We start from the raw sequence: 14,661 nt of genomic DNA on the forward strand, positions 1-14,661 counted from the left end.
TAAGTATCCTGTAAAACAGACTGTGCTAACTGCTTGTATTTCTCAGCTGATTTCTTTCAATGGTAACCTAATATAGGCTGGTCTTCCTTGCCAGCAACCTCACAGATAGCCATATGCTGCGAAGGTGGAAAGGATAAAAATACGGAGAAGAAACTTTTAAAGTCGACAAGTATGAAGTGATATGTATTGGAAAGAAGAATAAAAGAGAACAATACGAAGTATTTTAAAGTGGGTGCAGAGATCAAGGATAGCAGCACACATCTATGGGAGTGGGAAGATTAACAAGCATTTAATAAATAGTTTGATACTTTAATTTAGAGATTGTTATGCCAAGGAAGTCATGCAAAACTAAATAAAATACCGTGTCCAATTTTAGGCACTGGACTTCAGGAAAGATATGAAAATAGAGAACAGATTTACCAGCTCTGATTCCAGGGATTATAGTCATGTTGATAGATTGGAGAAACAATGTTTAAATCACAGAGGAATTAAGATAAACTATGTACAGTGGATTCTGAAAAAAATTGAGAAACGCTAGTGCATTTTGGCCCAATTAAGCAGCTGCCCCAATTAGCTGAAGTTTCATGGAAATAGCTAAAAAGATATAAAAAAGGCAAACTTCTGTTTAACTGAGCAACAAATTATGTATTTCAATGAAATATAGAACAAATTAGAACTTTACCAATACTACTACAGTACTATAAAACTGCATATTTGTTCCTAATATTTATTGATGGAGAACTTCATTCAGCAAACGCTGGCGTGTTCTTTTGATTAGCTAGGAATGAACAAAATCAGCGTAGTCCCCTATTGTAGATAATGGACTGCCCTCATACAATGTTATTGGCAACTGCATCCTCCAAATCTTTATTTTCATTGTAACATTCAAGATGATTGTTGATGCCTTCAAATTCGTTATAGTTCCCAGATGAAGTAGTGAAATCATTCAATTTTCACTCCATGCTATTCCTGGCATCTCCAAGCCAGAATGCTTGAAACTGCGGTGAGGAAAACAGTTCCAAATTGTCTTACTGCTTATTTTTCATTATTAGTAACAAAAATCATTGCTTTTTCAACACAAGCACATGCATTTGAACTTAGGTAAAAACTATTCGCACTAAGCATGGTGTAGTATCCAACAGTCACACAAGTGCATGCTCCTGATGTTAGTTAGAAACTGTTTGGCAACAGTCCCCTGCCTCATTTAAGTGGCATAGTGTCCCAAATAGGAGGAGGGAATCCAGGCTATTTTCTCGATTAGTTTTTGTTCTTTAGGAGTTGTCCCAAATTAGCAGCTGCCCCAATTAACCAATGGCCTAATCACCCAGAATCTACTGTATTAAATTGTGTTCCATAGCTCAGTATCAATAATCAGAGTGAAAGATTTTCAGTTTCAGATTTATTGTCATTCAACTGTACACATACACACAGCTAAACAAAACAAAATTCCTCTGGAGCCAAGGTGCAAAACACAGTATATATATCACATACAGCACGTAAAATAATATTAACACAATACTATTCACAGATAATAAAAATATTCTGCAGATGTTCAAGTTGACATAAAGTGCATATACCACACAGAGTTAAATATACAACAGTATAACGCCACTGACGCTGTCATAAATAATGAGTACTGGGTAGTAACAGGGTGTTCAGAAGTCATGCAGCCTGGGGGAAAATACTGTTAACAGTATTTTAACAGTATGTCTAACAGCCCTTCTTCTTATCCTGTGGTACCTTCTGCCTGACGGTAGGAGGTCAAAGAGATTGTGGGACAGATGGGAGGGATCCTTGACAATGCTGAGGGCTCTGCCAATGTAATGCTTCTGGTGCATGTCCTGGTCTGCGGGGGCGGGGGGGGGGGCACAGACTCCGATGATTCTCTCAGCAGCCTTCACGATCCATCGCAGGGTCCTGCGGTCAGATGCTTTGAAATTCTCCATACCAGATGGTGATACAGCTGGTCAGGACACTCGATGGTGCGCCAGTCGAATTTAGTTAGCTTGGGGGAGAGAAGCTTCAATCTCCTCATTTTAAAGAGATGATGAAAAACAAGGTAAAAAAAAAATCACATACAAGAAAAGCGTTTTTTTAAATGCAGCTAATAGTTGGGAGTGGAACAAACTGTTTAAGGAGGGAAGGAGAAAAGGGAGAATTACAGATCAGGTTGCCTGACATCAGAGCAGGCAAAATCCGAGAATCTTTTAAAGAAGTACTAGTAAGGTATTTGTAAAATATTAAAGACAGATTCAGCAAGGAATCACAGAATGGAGTCCTCTGCTGGACCTACAAACTAGCAGAAAAGGTAAATGTCTGGGATGTATTTGGACTTTCAGAAGGCCTTTGGTAAGATATTACATAGATGTTTCTGAACAAAACGAAAGCAAGTAGAATTGGGGCCAAATATACTGCTTTGGACTGGGAATTAGTTAATGGACAAAGAAAAACAGACAACCAGTATCTGATAATTGGAGAGTAATGTGGAAAATGTGAGGTCATTTGTTTCGGGAGGAGGAACAGAAACACATTTTTGTTTTCAAGAAACCAGTTCAAACTGATATGCAGAGGAATCCTACAAAGTAAACATGCAGATAGAGAAAGGAGTATGAAGGTGAATAGTATGTTGGTCTTTACTGCAAGGTTATTGCAATAATATGTGCAAGATTAGTTGAGAATGAATAGCGATTTAGAGAATTTTCATTGGAAACACGGCATGCAGTTTGGCCTCTGAATCCAAGGATGTTGTAAGTTCCTTATCAGACACCACTTTGTGAGGATGAAATGCAGTGGTTTCTCCAGATTTCCCCAAAAAGCTCAGATCTCTGACACTGCAGGGCAGTGTCAGGTTCTTGTGTGACTGCAGCTTTAAAACAAACTTATACCATGGTAATCAATGCTGGGCATGTGTTTTACCTCGAGGTTAGGTTAAAAGATTCATCAACGACATAAAAGCCACACAGAATTTAAGTAGGTCTGAGCTGTTATTGTCTTGTACACAGGGCAGTGGTTGCAGGGATAAATGTGGATTACTCCTTTTACAAAGATTAAACAATACTAGTCATACTTACTGGGATAGGGAAGAATGAGAGGTGATCTCATTGAGACAGATGAGATTCTGACAGAAATTGACAGGGAGGGTACTGGGAGATTGCAGAGAGAGGGGCTTGGTCTCTGGGTAAAGGATTGTCCAAAAAGACAGTCCTCACAATGCCCAGAAAACTGACAGTAAAAATATCTTCCAGTAGGTGGTGTGACTTGAGGGATTCTTTACGAATCAGTGTGGTGACCTCAGCTGTTCATAACTTGTGTCTGTGATTTGGATGTTGGAACCCAAAATAATAAAACTAATTTATGCTATTTTGCTGTTTTGACAACTAGCTGAATAATGTTCATTAAAATTGGTTTCAGCCAAAAGTTTCTACCCTGCTTGTACACCAGCAAGCTCTAAGCAACAGCAGCTAATTTGGGATAAATTAGGATTGAGTGCCTCAAGGATATTTACAGAATAATAAAAATTAACTACGTTTATTTTCAATTGTGTCTAGGGTAATTGGATGCATGCACCAACGCATCAAGACTCAGTAACAGAGATTTATTCAATGTAGGTGTTGGAAACCTGGAATAGAATCAGAAAATGTTGGAGATACTGAACAGGTCAGGCAACACCTTCAACACGATGTCGTCACCAGATGCATCTCCTCTTCTGCTTATAACATTCTGAAATGACTGTACCATCCACTAATCCCAGGTTCATTTTTAATCTCAATATCCTCTACCCTTCCCGTGTCACTGTGGGGGATAGGACAACCCCCTCCCCAATCCTTTTCCCTTCCTATCATTGAAGTATTGGGTGAAGCAGAAATTCAAATGCACTTTGTTTTTATATTATTCTCACATTAGGAGAAGATAGACTGGCGACTCCTCTCCATGACACTAAGGCTGTGAAACTGCCTGTGGCTGCTGAGCCTTGTGTCTGCAAAGTTTGCGGCGATTTTCCCCGCTAATATGATGAACTGAATACTGAGGATTTGGGCCAACTCCAGGCTGCTCTGGGAGTTTGGATCTAAGGACTCAGTTTGGTTCAGAATGCTGTTATTCCTCGCTTCTACTGTTTTCATGATTTGTGATTTTTCCCCCTCTTTCTCTGTGCACATTGGGGTTTGGTCTTTCTTTTTAAAATGGGTTCTTTAGGGTTCCTTGCTTTGTGACTGCCTTTCTACATTCCTTGAGAATAAATGTACTTTGAACCTCGAATCATTGAATCTTAACTTACGTGGGCAATTATGATCCGGTCATTATCATTCAGTATTCATTTGGTTTTCTCAGATACTGCCGAGTATTTCCAGCACTGTTTTTATTTGTGAACCTCTCATAGCTGCAGGGATTTGCACCCCACAGTTCCCGCATTATTTTTTGCTCCTGCTCTGTTTTAATTAAGCACATCTCTTTCAGATAGATTAACTACGTTAACATGCCTTCATCATTCTGTCTGAGCCAGTGCTATAGCCATTAGCATCATTCATTCTCTCTTGGCCCCACTCCTTCACTTGTTCCATCCATTTCTAAAAATTTATTTGCAGATACAGCAAGCTAACAGGCCCTTCTGGCCGAAGGGGCCCGTTCTGCCCAATTACACCCATGTGACCAATGAACTTACTAACCCATATGTCTTTCTTTATCTTCCCAACTTCTTTGAGTTCTGATAAAAGCTCAATGATACAAAAAGGTTGACTGCTCTTTCTCTCTGTAGACCTGCAATGCCAACATTCTTGGCGAAATTGGTGCTCCCCAACAAAACCATGCACAAGGGGAGCAGAAAGCCTTCAGAAACAGAGAGAAACTAGGATAACACACGTGGTACAGCTCACAGAACCATTATGTCAGAGCACTGGAGACACAGGTTCAATCCTGATCTCCATAGCTGACCGTGTGTAGTTTGCACATTTTCCCTGTGACCATGCAGATTTCCTTCAGCTGCTCCAGTTTCCTCCCACATCCCAAAGACCTGTGGGCTGATAGATTACTTAGCCACTGTAAATTGCCTAATTCTGCTCCTTTGTTTTATGGTGTGTCGTTAAGCGGTAGAATCTGGGGGTGGGGGGAGTTGATCAGAATGTGCAAAGAATAAAGGATGGGATTAATATAGGACCAGCATAAATGGCTGATAGTTAATAGTCGAATAGATGCAGTGGGCTAAATGACATGTTTCCACGTAATATGTCTCTATGATTCTAGAATATGAGAACCACAAAGCAGAACCTAAGACTAGTGATTCTTTCACCAGTTGGTTCTGCATCCTGTCAAACCACCAATGATAAATCCTGGTAACTTTTTCACTCGTTCTTGTCCCCTCTGTGCTCTAAACAAAAGAACAATCACAAAAGAGACTTGACTGGATAAATGAAATCAATGCTTATGGGTTCCTCGATCTCACCTTGTGAATGGTACACCAATGCTTGTGGCATGGGAGTGGAAGAAAGCATTATACAAATACCCACTGCATGTGATCTTTTTGGCAGCAAAGTTGATTTATGCCACAATGTGGAGACAAATGAGATCAGTCACTAAAAGGGGAGTGACCTTTTGTGTTAAAACTGTGTCCCTTGAGAACACTGGTGAGTGATGGAGAAAGGGAGGGAATGGAATGTAGACAATAGGGTTTTCACTGCCTAAAGCATTTTTCACACAATTCCACTGCTCACGCATCACCTTGTAGCCTTCGACATTTGACTCATTGTCCAAGGGCAGGACTGCTTCCCAGGAAATCCTGAAGTACGTGCCATACCTTGTGGTGTCGATAATTTTCGGAGGCTTGCTAGGAGCTGGAAAATAATTCATCACATTCAGACGAGCAGAGCAATGAGAACTTAAGAACTTAAGAAATAGGAGCAGGAGTAGGCCATCTGACCTGTCAAGCCTACTCCGCCATTCAATTAAATCATGGCTGATCTGGCCATGGACTCACCTCCACCTACCTACTTTTTCCCCTTAACCCTTAATTCTCCTACTAAGCAAAAATATATCTAACTGTGTCTTAGGTATATTTAATGAGATAGCCTCTACTACTTCCCTGGGCAGAAAATTCCACAGATCCACTACTCTCTGGGAAAAGCAGTTTCTTTTTACCTCCATCCTAAATCTATTCCCCCAAATCTTGAGACTATGTCTCCTTGTTCTAGCCTTACTAACCAGTGGAAATAACATTCCTGACTCTATCATATCTATTCCTTTCATAATTTTATATGTTTCTATAGGATCACACCTCATTCTTTTGAATTGCAATGAGTATAGTCCCAGGTGACTTAATCTCTCTTTATATGTTAAACCCTCACCTTTGGAATCAAGCTCGTAAACCTCCTTTTCAGTGCCTCCAAAGTCAGTATGCCTTTCCTTAATTAAGGAGACCAGGACAGCATGCTGTACTGCAGGTGAGGCCTCATCAGTATCTTGTTTAGTTGCGTACAGCAGCATAACCTCTCTGCTCTTAAATTCATTCCCTCTAGCAATGAAGACTAACATTTTATTTGCCACCTTGATAACCTGCTTCATCTGCAAACCAGCCTTCTGCGATTCATGCACAAGCACTCCCAAGTCCCCCTGCACAACAGCAGGCTGCAATCATTTAAATAATAATCTGATCTTCTATTTACTTTCCAAAGTGGGGACCGTGCATTTACCAACATTGTATTCCATCTGCCAGACCTTTGTGAACTCACTTAACCTATCTATATCTGTCTGCAGACTCTCCACATCCTCTGCACAATTTACTTTCCCACTCAATTTTGTGTCATCAGCAAACTTAGATACACTACACTCGGTCCCCTCTTGTAAGTCATTACCGGGCCTCCAGAACAGTTACAAGCCAGCACTGATCCTTGCAGCACTTTGCTCACCACTGACTGCCAGCTAGAAAAAACAAACTTTTATTCCAACTTTTTTGCCTTTTATTGGTTAACTAATCCTCTATCCATGCTAATACATTACCTCAAACTACATGCTTTCTTATGGTTAAGCTTTTTCTATGGCACTTTATTGAACATCTGTCTGTACACAGTGCTCATATCCTTACAGAACTTCAGTAACTTCGTTAAACAGAAATTATCCTTTGTGAATACACGCTGTGTCTGCCTGATGGAACCACTTCTATCCAGCCATTTCTGTCTTAATACCATCTTCAAGCATTTTCAGACTAGAGATGTTCATTCTTTTTTAAACAGTGGTGTGACTTCACCATCTTACAATCTGCCGGGTCCTGCTTAAGAGTCCAGAGAAATTTAGTAAATTATCACAAATACATCTACTAAAACCTCTGCCATTTCCTTGTTGTTTTTTAAGGTTTTCCCAAATTTCCTGTTTCCCCACTTTGTACACATGAACTTTTAGTTTGATACCTTCTTTTTTTCCCCAAGGTTGGCTCTGTCCACCCTTATTGTACTTGCATTTAACTGGAAGATACTTTTATTGAGCACTGCGAAAAGTTTATTTGAAAGTTTTCCGCTGTTCCTCAACTGTACCACTGTATATTCTGTGTTCCCAGTCTATGCTAACTAGCTCCTCTCATTGTGTAGTCTCTCTTATTTAGACATAATACATTAGTTTTAGATCAAGCCACTGAACAAAATGAGGAATTTCAGAGGAGCTAAAACAATTTCCAGGAAATGATGGTATTCTTCCAGTGAGGGAATTAATTATGCTTTTGCAAAGAGACATGAGCAATTTAAGAGACAGAACTGCTTAACTATAAATCCTTAAGTGAAGACTGTAGGCAGATATATTGAACTTTTAGACATCAAACAGATAGAAACTTGGTGCCTTCACTTTGCCTAACATTTTGGCAATATAGGTGAAGGGTAGAGGAGAAAGATTTAATAGGAAGTCAAGGGCAACTTGTTTGGATAAAGGGTCATACGTATGTGGAAGGAACTTCCAAAGGGAATGGTTGAGGCAGGTACAGTAACAACTTTTAAGAAAGCAGTTAGACAGGCAGGAAAGATTGAGAAGGTTATGGGCCAATCTTTGGGAAACTAGTTTGGAATGGGAATCAGTTGGGCCGAAGGACCTGTTTCTAAGCTTTGTGACTCTATTTAACCGTACAGTACCACATGTCTCTCCTGTGCTGTGAATTCTTTGCCATGTCTTTGCTTGATCTGATCACAAAACAAGTGAGACTGCATTGGCTTGCTGGTGGTGGGACGGTGTGATGAAGGTCCCGGCTTTGTTGCCACACTGCCTTGCCTCACCAACCTTGGAATGTCACTTGGGAAGGACCATATATTAAATAGCCTATTTGCCAGCAAGAATCCTGCTTCAGCCCAGTCAGGGGATGAACACATTAAATGACAAGTATACATGAATTCATCCCAACTGACAACAAAATGTTAAACAGCACTCAACAGTAACAACTTTACAAATAGTCTGCCAATCCCAGATTACTGAGGTGGTACCTACGTGCTTTCTTGGTGGTGATTATAATTGGTTGATTGGAAGGCCCAGCGCCAGCCCTGTTATAGGCCCTGACCTCTATGGAATAGCGTGTGTGGGGCTTCAGGTCTCTGATTCTGGCCGTTGTGTTAAATCCAACTGTTCTCACTCGTTGCACGGCTGCCTCGGTGTCAATGACTCTTCGGTACCTGATCTGCAGAGAAATCAGAAGAATAAGAGTTTATACTAACTGGAGATTAAAGCAAATTCTGCCTTGGCTCAGTGATGCACTGGATGGTTCAACAATCTGAAAAGAGCAGGGGCAAGAGGCAGAGGTGTTAACTATTGTTGCTGATAATAAAATTACTAAAATAATTGGGCCCAGAACACACTCCCACTTACGATTCAAGCATTTCTTTTTGTTTAACTTGTGCACAAGGAGAACAGCAATGGCCTGACACTGCTTTAAAGTCTGAACAGAAACTGCTATCTTTATACAGAACTGGCTTATCAGTTATGGATACTGATCATTGTAAACTGTCCCCCCATCTTTCAAAACTTAATCTACTTCCACTTTAAATGCTTCTATTTAAGTGGCTCCCACATCTCTTTAGGGTAGAGAATTCCAGAGATTCGCCACCAACTGTAAGAAGAAATTTCTACACAGCTGCATTATACTAATAACTGGCCCCTTAATGTGAAGCAACACACACAAAAATTGCTGGTGAACGCCGCAGGCCAGGCAGCATCTATAGGAAGAGGGTACAGTCGACGTTTCACGCAAGACCTTTCGTCAAGGTGAACGGTCTCGGCCCGAAACGTCGACTGTACCTCTTCCTATAGATGCTGCCTGGCCTGCTGCGTTCAACAGCAATTTTTATGTGTGTTGCTTGAAATTCCAGCATCTGCAGATTTCCTTGTGTTTGCGCCATTAATGTGAAACTGTCCCTGCATTTGCAAATCTCCCACCAGTGAAGATAACTCGGCATTTACCCTCCCATGAGAAGGAGAATATCAGCCTTGAACTCTTCCCTGCTCGTAATGAGTCATAAGTATGGTGGCATGGCCGAGTCTGCAGATGGGATTCCAGGAAATAAATGCCCCCAATTTGAAAGGCTCCAATGTGCTCAAGCAGTTTGAGAGGGAAGTTAACTGGAGGAAGGGTTTGCAAAGACAGATGATAGTTGATCAAAGGAATCAACTAATACTTGAGCCAGGACAGGAAGTAACTGGAAGGTGGTCAGCACCTCAGTGGATTCATGACTGAAAGAGATGGCTCAATGGACAATTCAGCTTGGAGACAGTGTGAGGAAGTTTTGGGACAAAATTAATGGAAAACCCATCTGGAGCTGGGAAATATACCAAGTTTGGCCGAGTGGATTCCAGGAAGGAACATCTTTACAAAGGTATCAGACTCAGTTATGCTGAGGTTTTTAGGCTTCTTACACCAGCAGTTAGATTTGAGAATCGAAGACACAGGGGTGAGGTATTTAAGATGTTTTGCAATGAAGGAAAGCAGGTACGGTTATCTTTGCATTTCAAAATGAATGTCGAACACTGAACAGTTTTGTTAAACATTAGTCAGATGTTTAATGCTGATGAACACTAGCTAGTGCATGCCTAAACCAGTTGTTTGCCAAGTCCATTCAAGTTCACATCCCTTGAATCTAAGCAAGTGGAGATGTGAGCTGTGTTGAAGGGCCTGGATGAGAATTATTTTTATGGGACAAAGGGAATGAAAGGGAGAAATAACAGGACAAAAGCTTACTACACAACAACTAAAGAGGAGTAATAATGCTACTGCTGTAATTCCCAAAGAAGTGAATTGAAGCTGCAATGAAATATTTAAGATTTTTCTCCCTGCATAAATTTGAGTAAAAACATATGCATAAATACATGCTTCAGTGAGCAATACACAGTGACTCTAATGTGTAAGATGCTGGAAAATATTAAATAAAATTTTAAAAAATCATGGAGGTACTGTGGACAGAGGAACAGAGTCAATGACTCGATGACTGTCTGCACTCTACTGAAAAGCAGACCGGTTGTTGTGCGAGTGTTCAACACAGAAACCAGCCTGGTGGATAAAGAGCAAAACAGATCACTGATCCAGGAGCCTCAAGCCATCTCTAAAATACAACAGCCATCATCAGAGATTCCCATCATCTGGCCCATGCCGCCTTCTCACAGGTACCATGGGGTAGGAGATACAGAAGCCTGAAGTCCCACACCACCAGTTCAAGAACAGTTACTTCCCTTTAACCATATGGTTCTCAAAACAATTGGCACAGCCCTAAAAAAGTGACAGTTTAATCCCACTATGATCACTTTGATCATTTGGCACTAAAAATATTCAATTTTTGTTTTAATTGAATCCTTTCTTATAAAAATTGTGCATGATTTACGTTTTCTCCCTTGTGAATGCTGCTTATATGATGCTATGTGACTGTGGTACAGTTCTAAGTAAGCTTTTTGCTGCAGCCAGGCAAATGACAATAAACTTGATTTTGACTTTGATAGGCGAACATAAGGCTGACCATGGTGAAGGGACAGCCTAGTGCTGCTGTGAAGAACTTGCAGGAAAACGCACAAGAAGTGTTGTGACTTGGAAAAGAGGATGATGATATTGCATAATCATCAATGTGACAGGATGCCAGCAGTACATAGGTATACTACTAGGCAGTGTGCAGAGAGGCAACCAAGAATATAAAGCATTTTGTCAAATGTGCTTCTCAATGTAAAAGACATGCAGGTATATCCTGTATTTTAATGACATTTTATGAATGAAGAAATGTAAATAAATCACCAGCTTGGAAAAACCAAATCAGCCTCAATGACTGGATAAGCACATGGATATGAAAAGGGCTAACGACAATAAATGGGACTCGTTCAGCTGGTATAGATGAGTTCCATGATGTATTACTTAATGGTTCTATGAACTTACTTTGTTACCAATTTTTTATGTCTATGTACACAAAAAACAGGAGGGTGGAGAGTGAACTAAATGATGAATAGATGTCCTGGCCTGCTGAGTTCCTCCAGCATTTTGTGTGTGTTGCATGAATAGATGGAGGTGCTTTTGATTGGAGTGAAATACAATGGAATTAGTGACACAGCATACTTTAGAAGCGCACACAGAAACATAAAACAGAAACCAGCTCATGGCCCCTCCCAGTCCACACCAAACATCAAGTGCCCATGTACACTAATCTCATTTAGGACATCCTCACGAGGCAGTATCCATCACTAAAGTCTCTCATCATCCAGAACATGCGCTCTTCTTGTTACTACCATTAGGGAGGAGGTGCAGGAGCCTGAAGGTTCACACTTGGTGATGGAGAAACACCTTCTTTCCCCTATTCTTGTTCCTACCATCAGGGATGAGACGCAGGAGCCCTGATGTTTCACACTCAGCGACTGAGAACAGCTTCTTTCCTTCCTCTATCAAATTTCTGAACAGTCCATGAACCCAGAAACTTGCTGTTCTCTTGCTTGCAATTTTTTTTGATTTATGGTAATTTGAAGCCTTTGCACTGAACAGCTGCCACAAAATAACAAGTTTCAAATCATGAAAGTCATTGTAAAGTATATCTGATTCCACTGAAATTAAATCAGCATTCTACATTGCAGCTAAATACTTCGTCATACTGACTGGCCACAAACGTTTCACATAAGTGCAAATGTGTGTGTGTGTGTGTGTGTGTGTGTGTGTGTGTGTGTGTGTGTGTTTGTCCAAATATCATTCTCCATCAGCTCTTAAACTCCGGGCAGCATTTTGGCTGCAAGGACACCTTGTCCATGGTTTATTGATAACAACGAGTCAGCTTGAGGCAAACTACAAGTGTTGATGTGTTAGCCAGAGTGACCTTGTCACTTGGCCAGCGTCACGGACCTGAATGTTCCTCTTAAGATATTGTAGCAGATAAATATTAATAGAGTGTTTTACAACAAAGGCAACACGAATTGCTGTGGGCATCCGCTTAGTGGAACAACATGTTGCAATTCATGCTTTACTCTCAGGATTCCGCTTTTATCTTTTCACCTTCCATTTAAGGAGTGTCGCACTTTCAAGCCTGATACCGTTCCCCACATTAAACAGCAATTAGACACAAACAGTGCTTCATTGGCTGTGAAGCATTTTGAGTTGTTCTGAAGATAACCAAATAGTTTTTTTTTTGTATGAAGAGTGCTCTCCAGTGCCTATGTATTACAGTGAATTCAAACACCCTGATTTATTATGAGTTAGGTTAATCTGTACATACTCTAAGCCAGAACCAAGATCACATTGTTTGCAGAAGATCAACAGATTACAGTTCCACCCTCCAGACTTCTTCCTTCTTCATCTCCCAGTCCTCAGTACAATGGGTTTTGCTTTTAAGTTTAGCTTGAAGGTCATTACATCATCTCTTGAGTGACCCCTCTCTCACTCCCAATCTTCATTTTGAAGTTTTATGATCTCCAGTTGCACTGAAAAAAATGTTGGCGCTTGACTGAGTGATGATCTGGGAGCTGCGAGTTCCTGATTACCCTTCCTTGGAAGTAAACATCAAAGGCTGTGGGAATACTTCTCAGAACCAGGTTCTGGGCTCACTAATCCTTTCGAGGCAATGAAAACCTTCATTTTATGTTAGTTTTAAACAGCCAATATGTTGTTTTAAGTCATTGTTGCTGAACATTCAGTCTCTTCATAATGGAAGGAGCCACTTCATGCAAGTTACAATACTGTCTTTGCTCATTATAATCTATCATTATAATTAATAACCAGAGACATATGGTAGAAATACAATTATGGCCATTTATAATTCTTCTCTTGATGCACTTTGCTGGTTTTAGACCTGTCCCATACTTGACAGTTATTTAATTCCTTCTACTGTCCTTGTGTCACAGATTTTTTCACTCTCCCCTTCCCTCCTCTAGTTCTCTACCTCTGTAGTTGCCTGTCATATCTCTAAGCATTTTAAGAGTCTCCACTCAAAATGCTAAGCATTTGCCACACATTCAGTGTTAAGCAGAGGCACAAGATCCAGAAAAGCTACCTTGTCTGTCCCAAGCCGAAACCATTTGCAGCAGTGCCAACTTCCTGCCTCGCCACAGAATGAGTTTGCAGTATTGAAACCAAGGGTAGTTCTATGCCCACTGACACTCTCACCGAGGCGGCCATCTCCAGGGCTTCAGTAAGCACAGGAAGAGCGTCTCACCCATCCTACAGTCCACCTAATTCTCAGAGGTGGATAGCACTGGCCTAGTTATTGGTGACCAGTCCCTGGTGGACAGCGTGGTATTGTAACCAGATACTACAGAAGTTGGATGTCTGAAATAAACGTAGAAAGTGCTGTAAGTACTCAAATGAGGGCAGGTGCCATCTGTGGAGAGAGAAATTAGAGGTAATATTTCACATCCATGGCTTTTCATCAGAACTAGAAAAAGATTGTAGACGGAAAGGTTTTAGAATCCAAAGAAGAGGATGAGAAGAACGTTCTCCTTCTCTTTTAGCACAGACTGATTTCCCAATTTCTTTGCAAACGCACAGGAACACCCCTCAACTCTTGGCGCAGTGCATGAACGACAGGTTCGAGCACCATTTCCCAGCTGGTGGAAGTCAAGCTGCAACATACATGGCATTGTGAGTGATGTTCTGTTTTTTGCCGCTTAATAGTTCAGGTAGGATTTATATGTCAATATTTCCCTGCAATTGATGTTTGCTGCAGTCATTAATGGTTCCAGGCTGTTTTGATACATGAAGTATGAGTGTTCAGGTTAGCCCACAATATATTACTACAGTGTTTCACAACAACAGCCTGTTTTTCATTTCATGCACTGCTGAAATATGACCAATGAATTGGGTTTCCATCGTATAGCTTACAATTTAAATGTTATTTATGACTATATTGTTACAGAGTTGTGAAGACATTCATACTAATGGCTGGCTTACATTGGATTTATAATGTACACGAGTTAGTAATATTTCCTGAGGTCGCACACCTAAGTAAAAACAAGCTGCAAAGATTTCATTTGCTTTCCTGTCATTCCAGGTTCTCTCACTAACACATTTCCTTTCATCCCGTTCCTTTTCTGACCTCTGGTACTGATCCAATTAAACTCAAGGAACAAAATTATAAAAAGACCTTATCTTACAACTAGGCACAGTACAACCCACTTGATTCAACAGCCGCTATAAACAATTTCACATGGAAGTTTTGTCTTGTAGAAGAACAAGCCAGTTAACCTTGTTTTTCC

At 40.6% G+C, this 14,661-nt stretch overlaps 1 protein-coding gene across 8 annotated transcripts in view; it reads right to left on the reverse strand.

Annotated features, from left to right (window-relative positions):
- LOC134351697 (contactin-1-like) overlaps positions 1-14,661 on the reverse strand; it is a 752,292-nt gene that overhangs the window by 48,031 nt on the left and 689,600 nt on the right. For all 8 annotated transcript variants that reach the window (XM_063058216.1, XM_063058217.1, XM_063058215.1 and 5 more), the window contains 2 exons: positions 8,452-8,638; positions 5,713-5,825 (listed from right to left, as the gene is read on the reverse strand). In XM_063058216.1, the coding sequence (XP_062914286.1) occupies positions 5,713-5,825; positions 8,452-8,638 (300 nt within the window). The remainder of the gene's footprint in view (positions 1-5,712; positions 5,826-8,451; positions 8,639-14,661) is intronic.

This window comes from Mobula hypostoma, chromosome 9 (genome assembly GCF_963921235.1).
Source record: "Mobula hypostoma chromosome 9, sMobHyp1.1, whole genome shotgun sequence".
Classification (NCBI taxonomy): Eukaryota; Metazoa; Chordata; class Chondrichthyes; order Myliobatiformes; family Myliobatidae; genus Mobula; species Mobula hypostoma.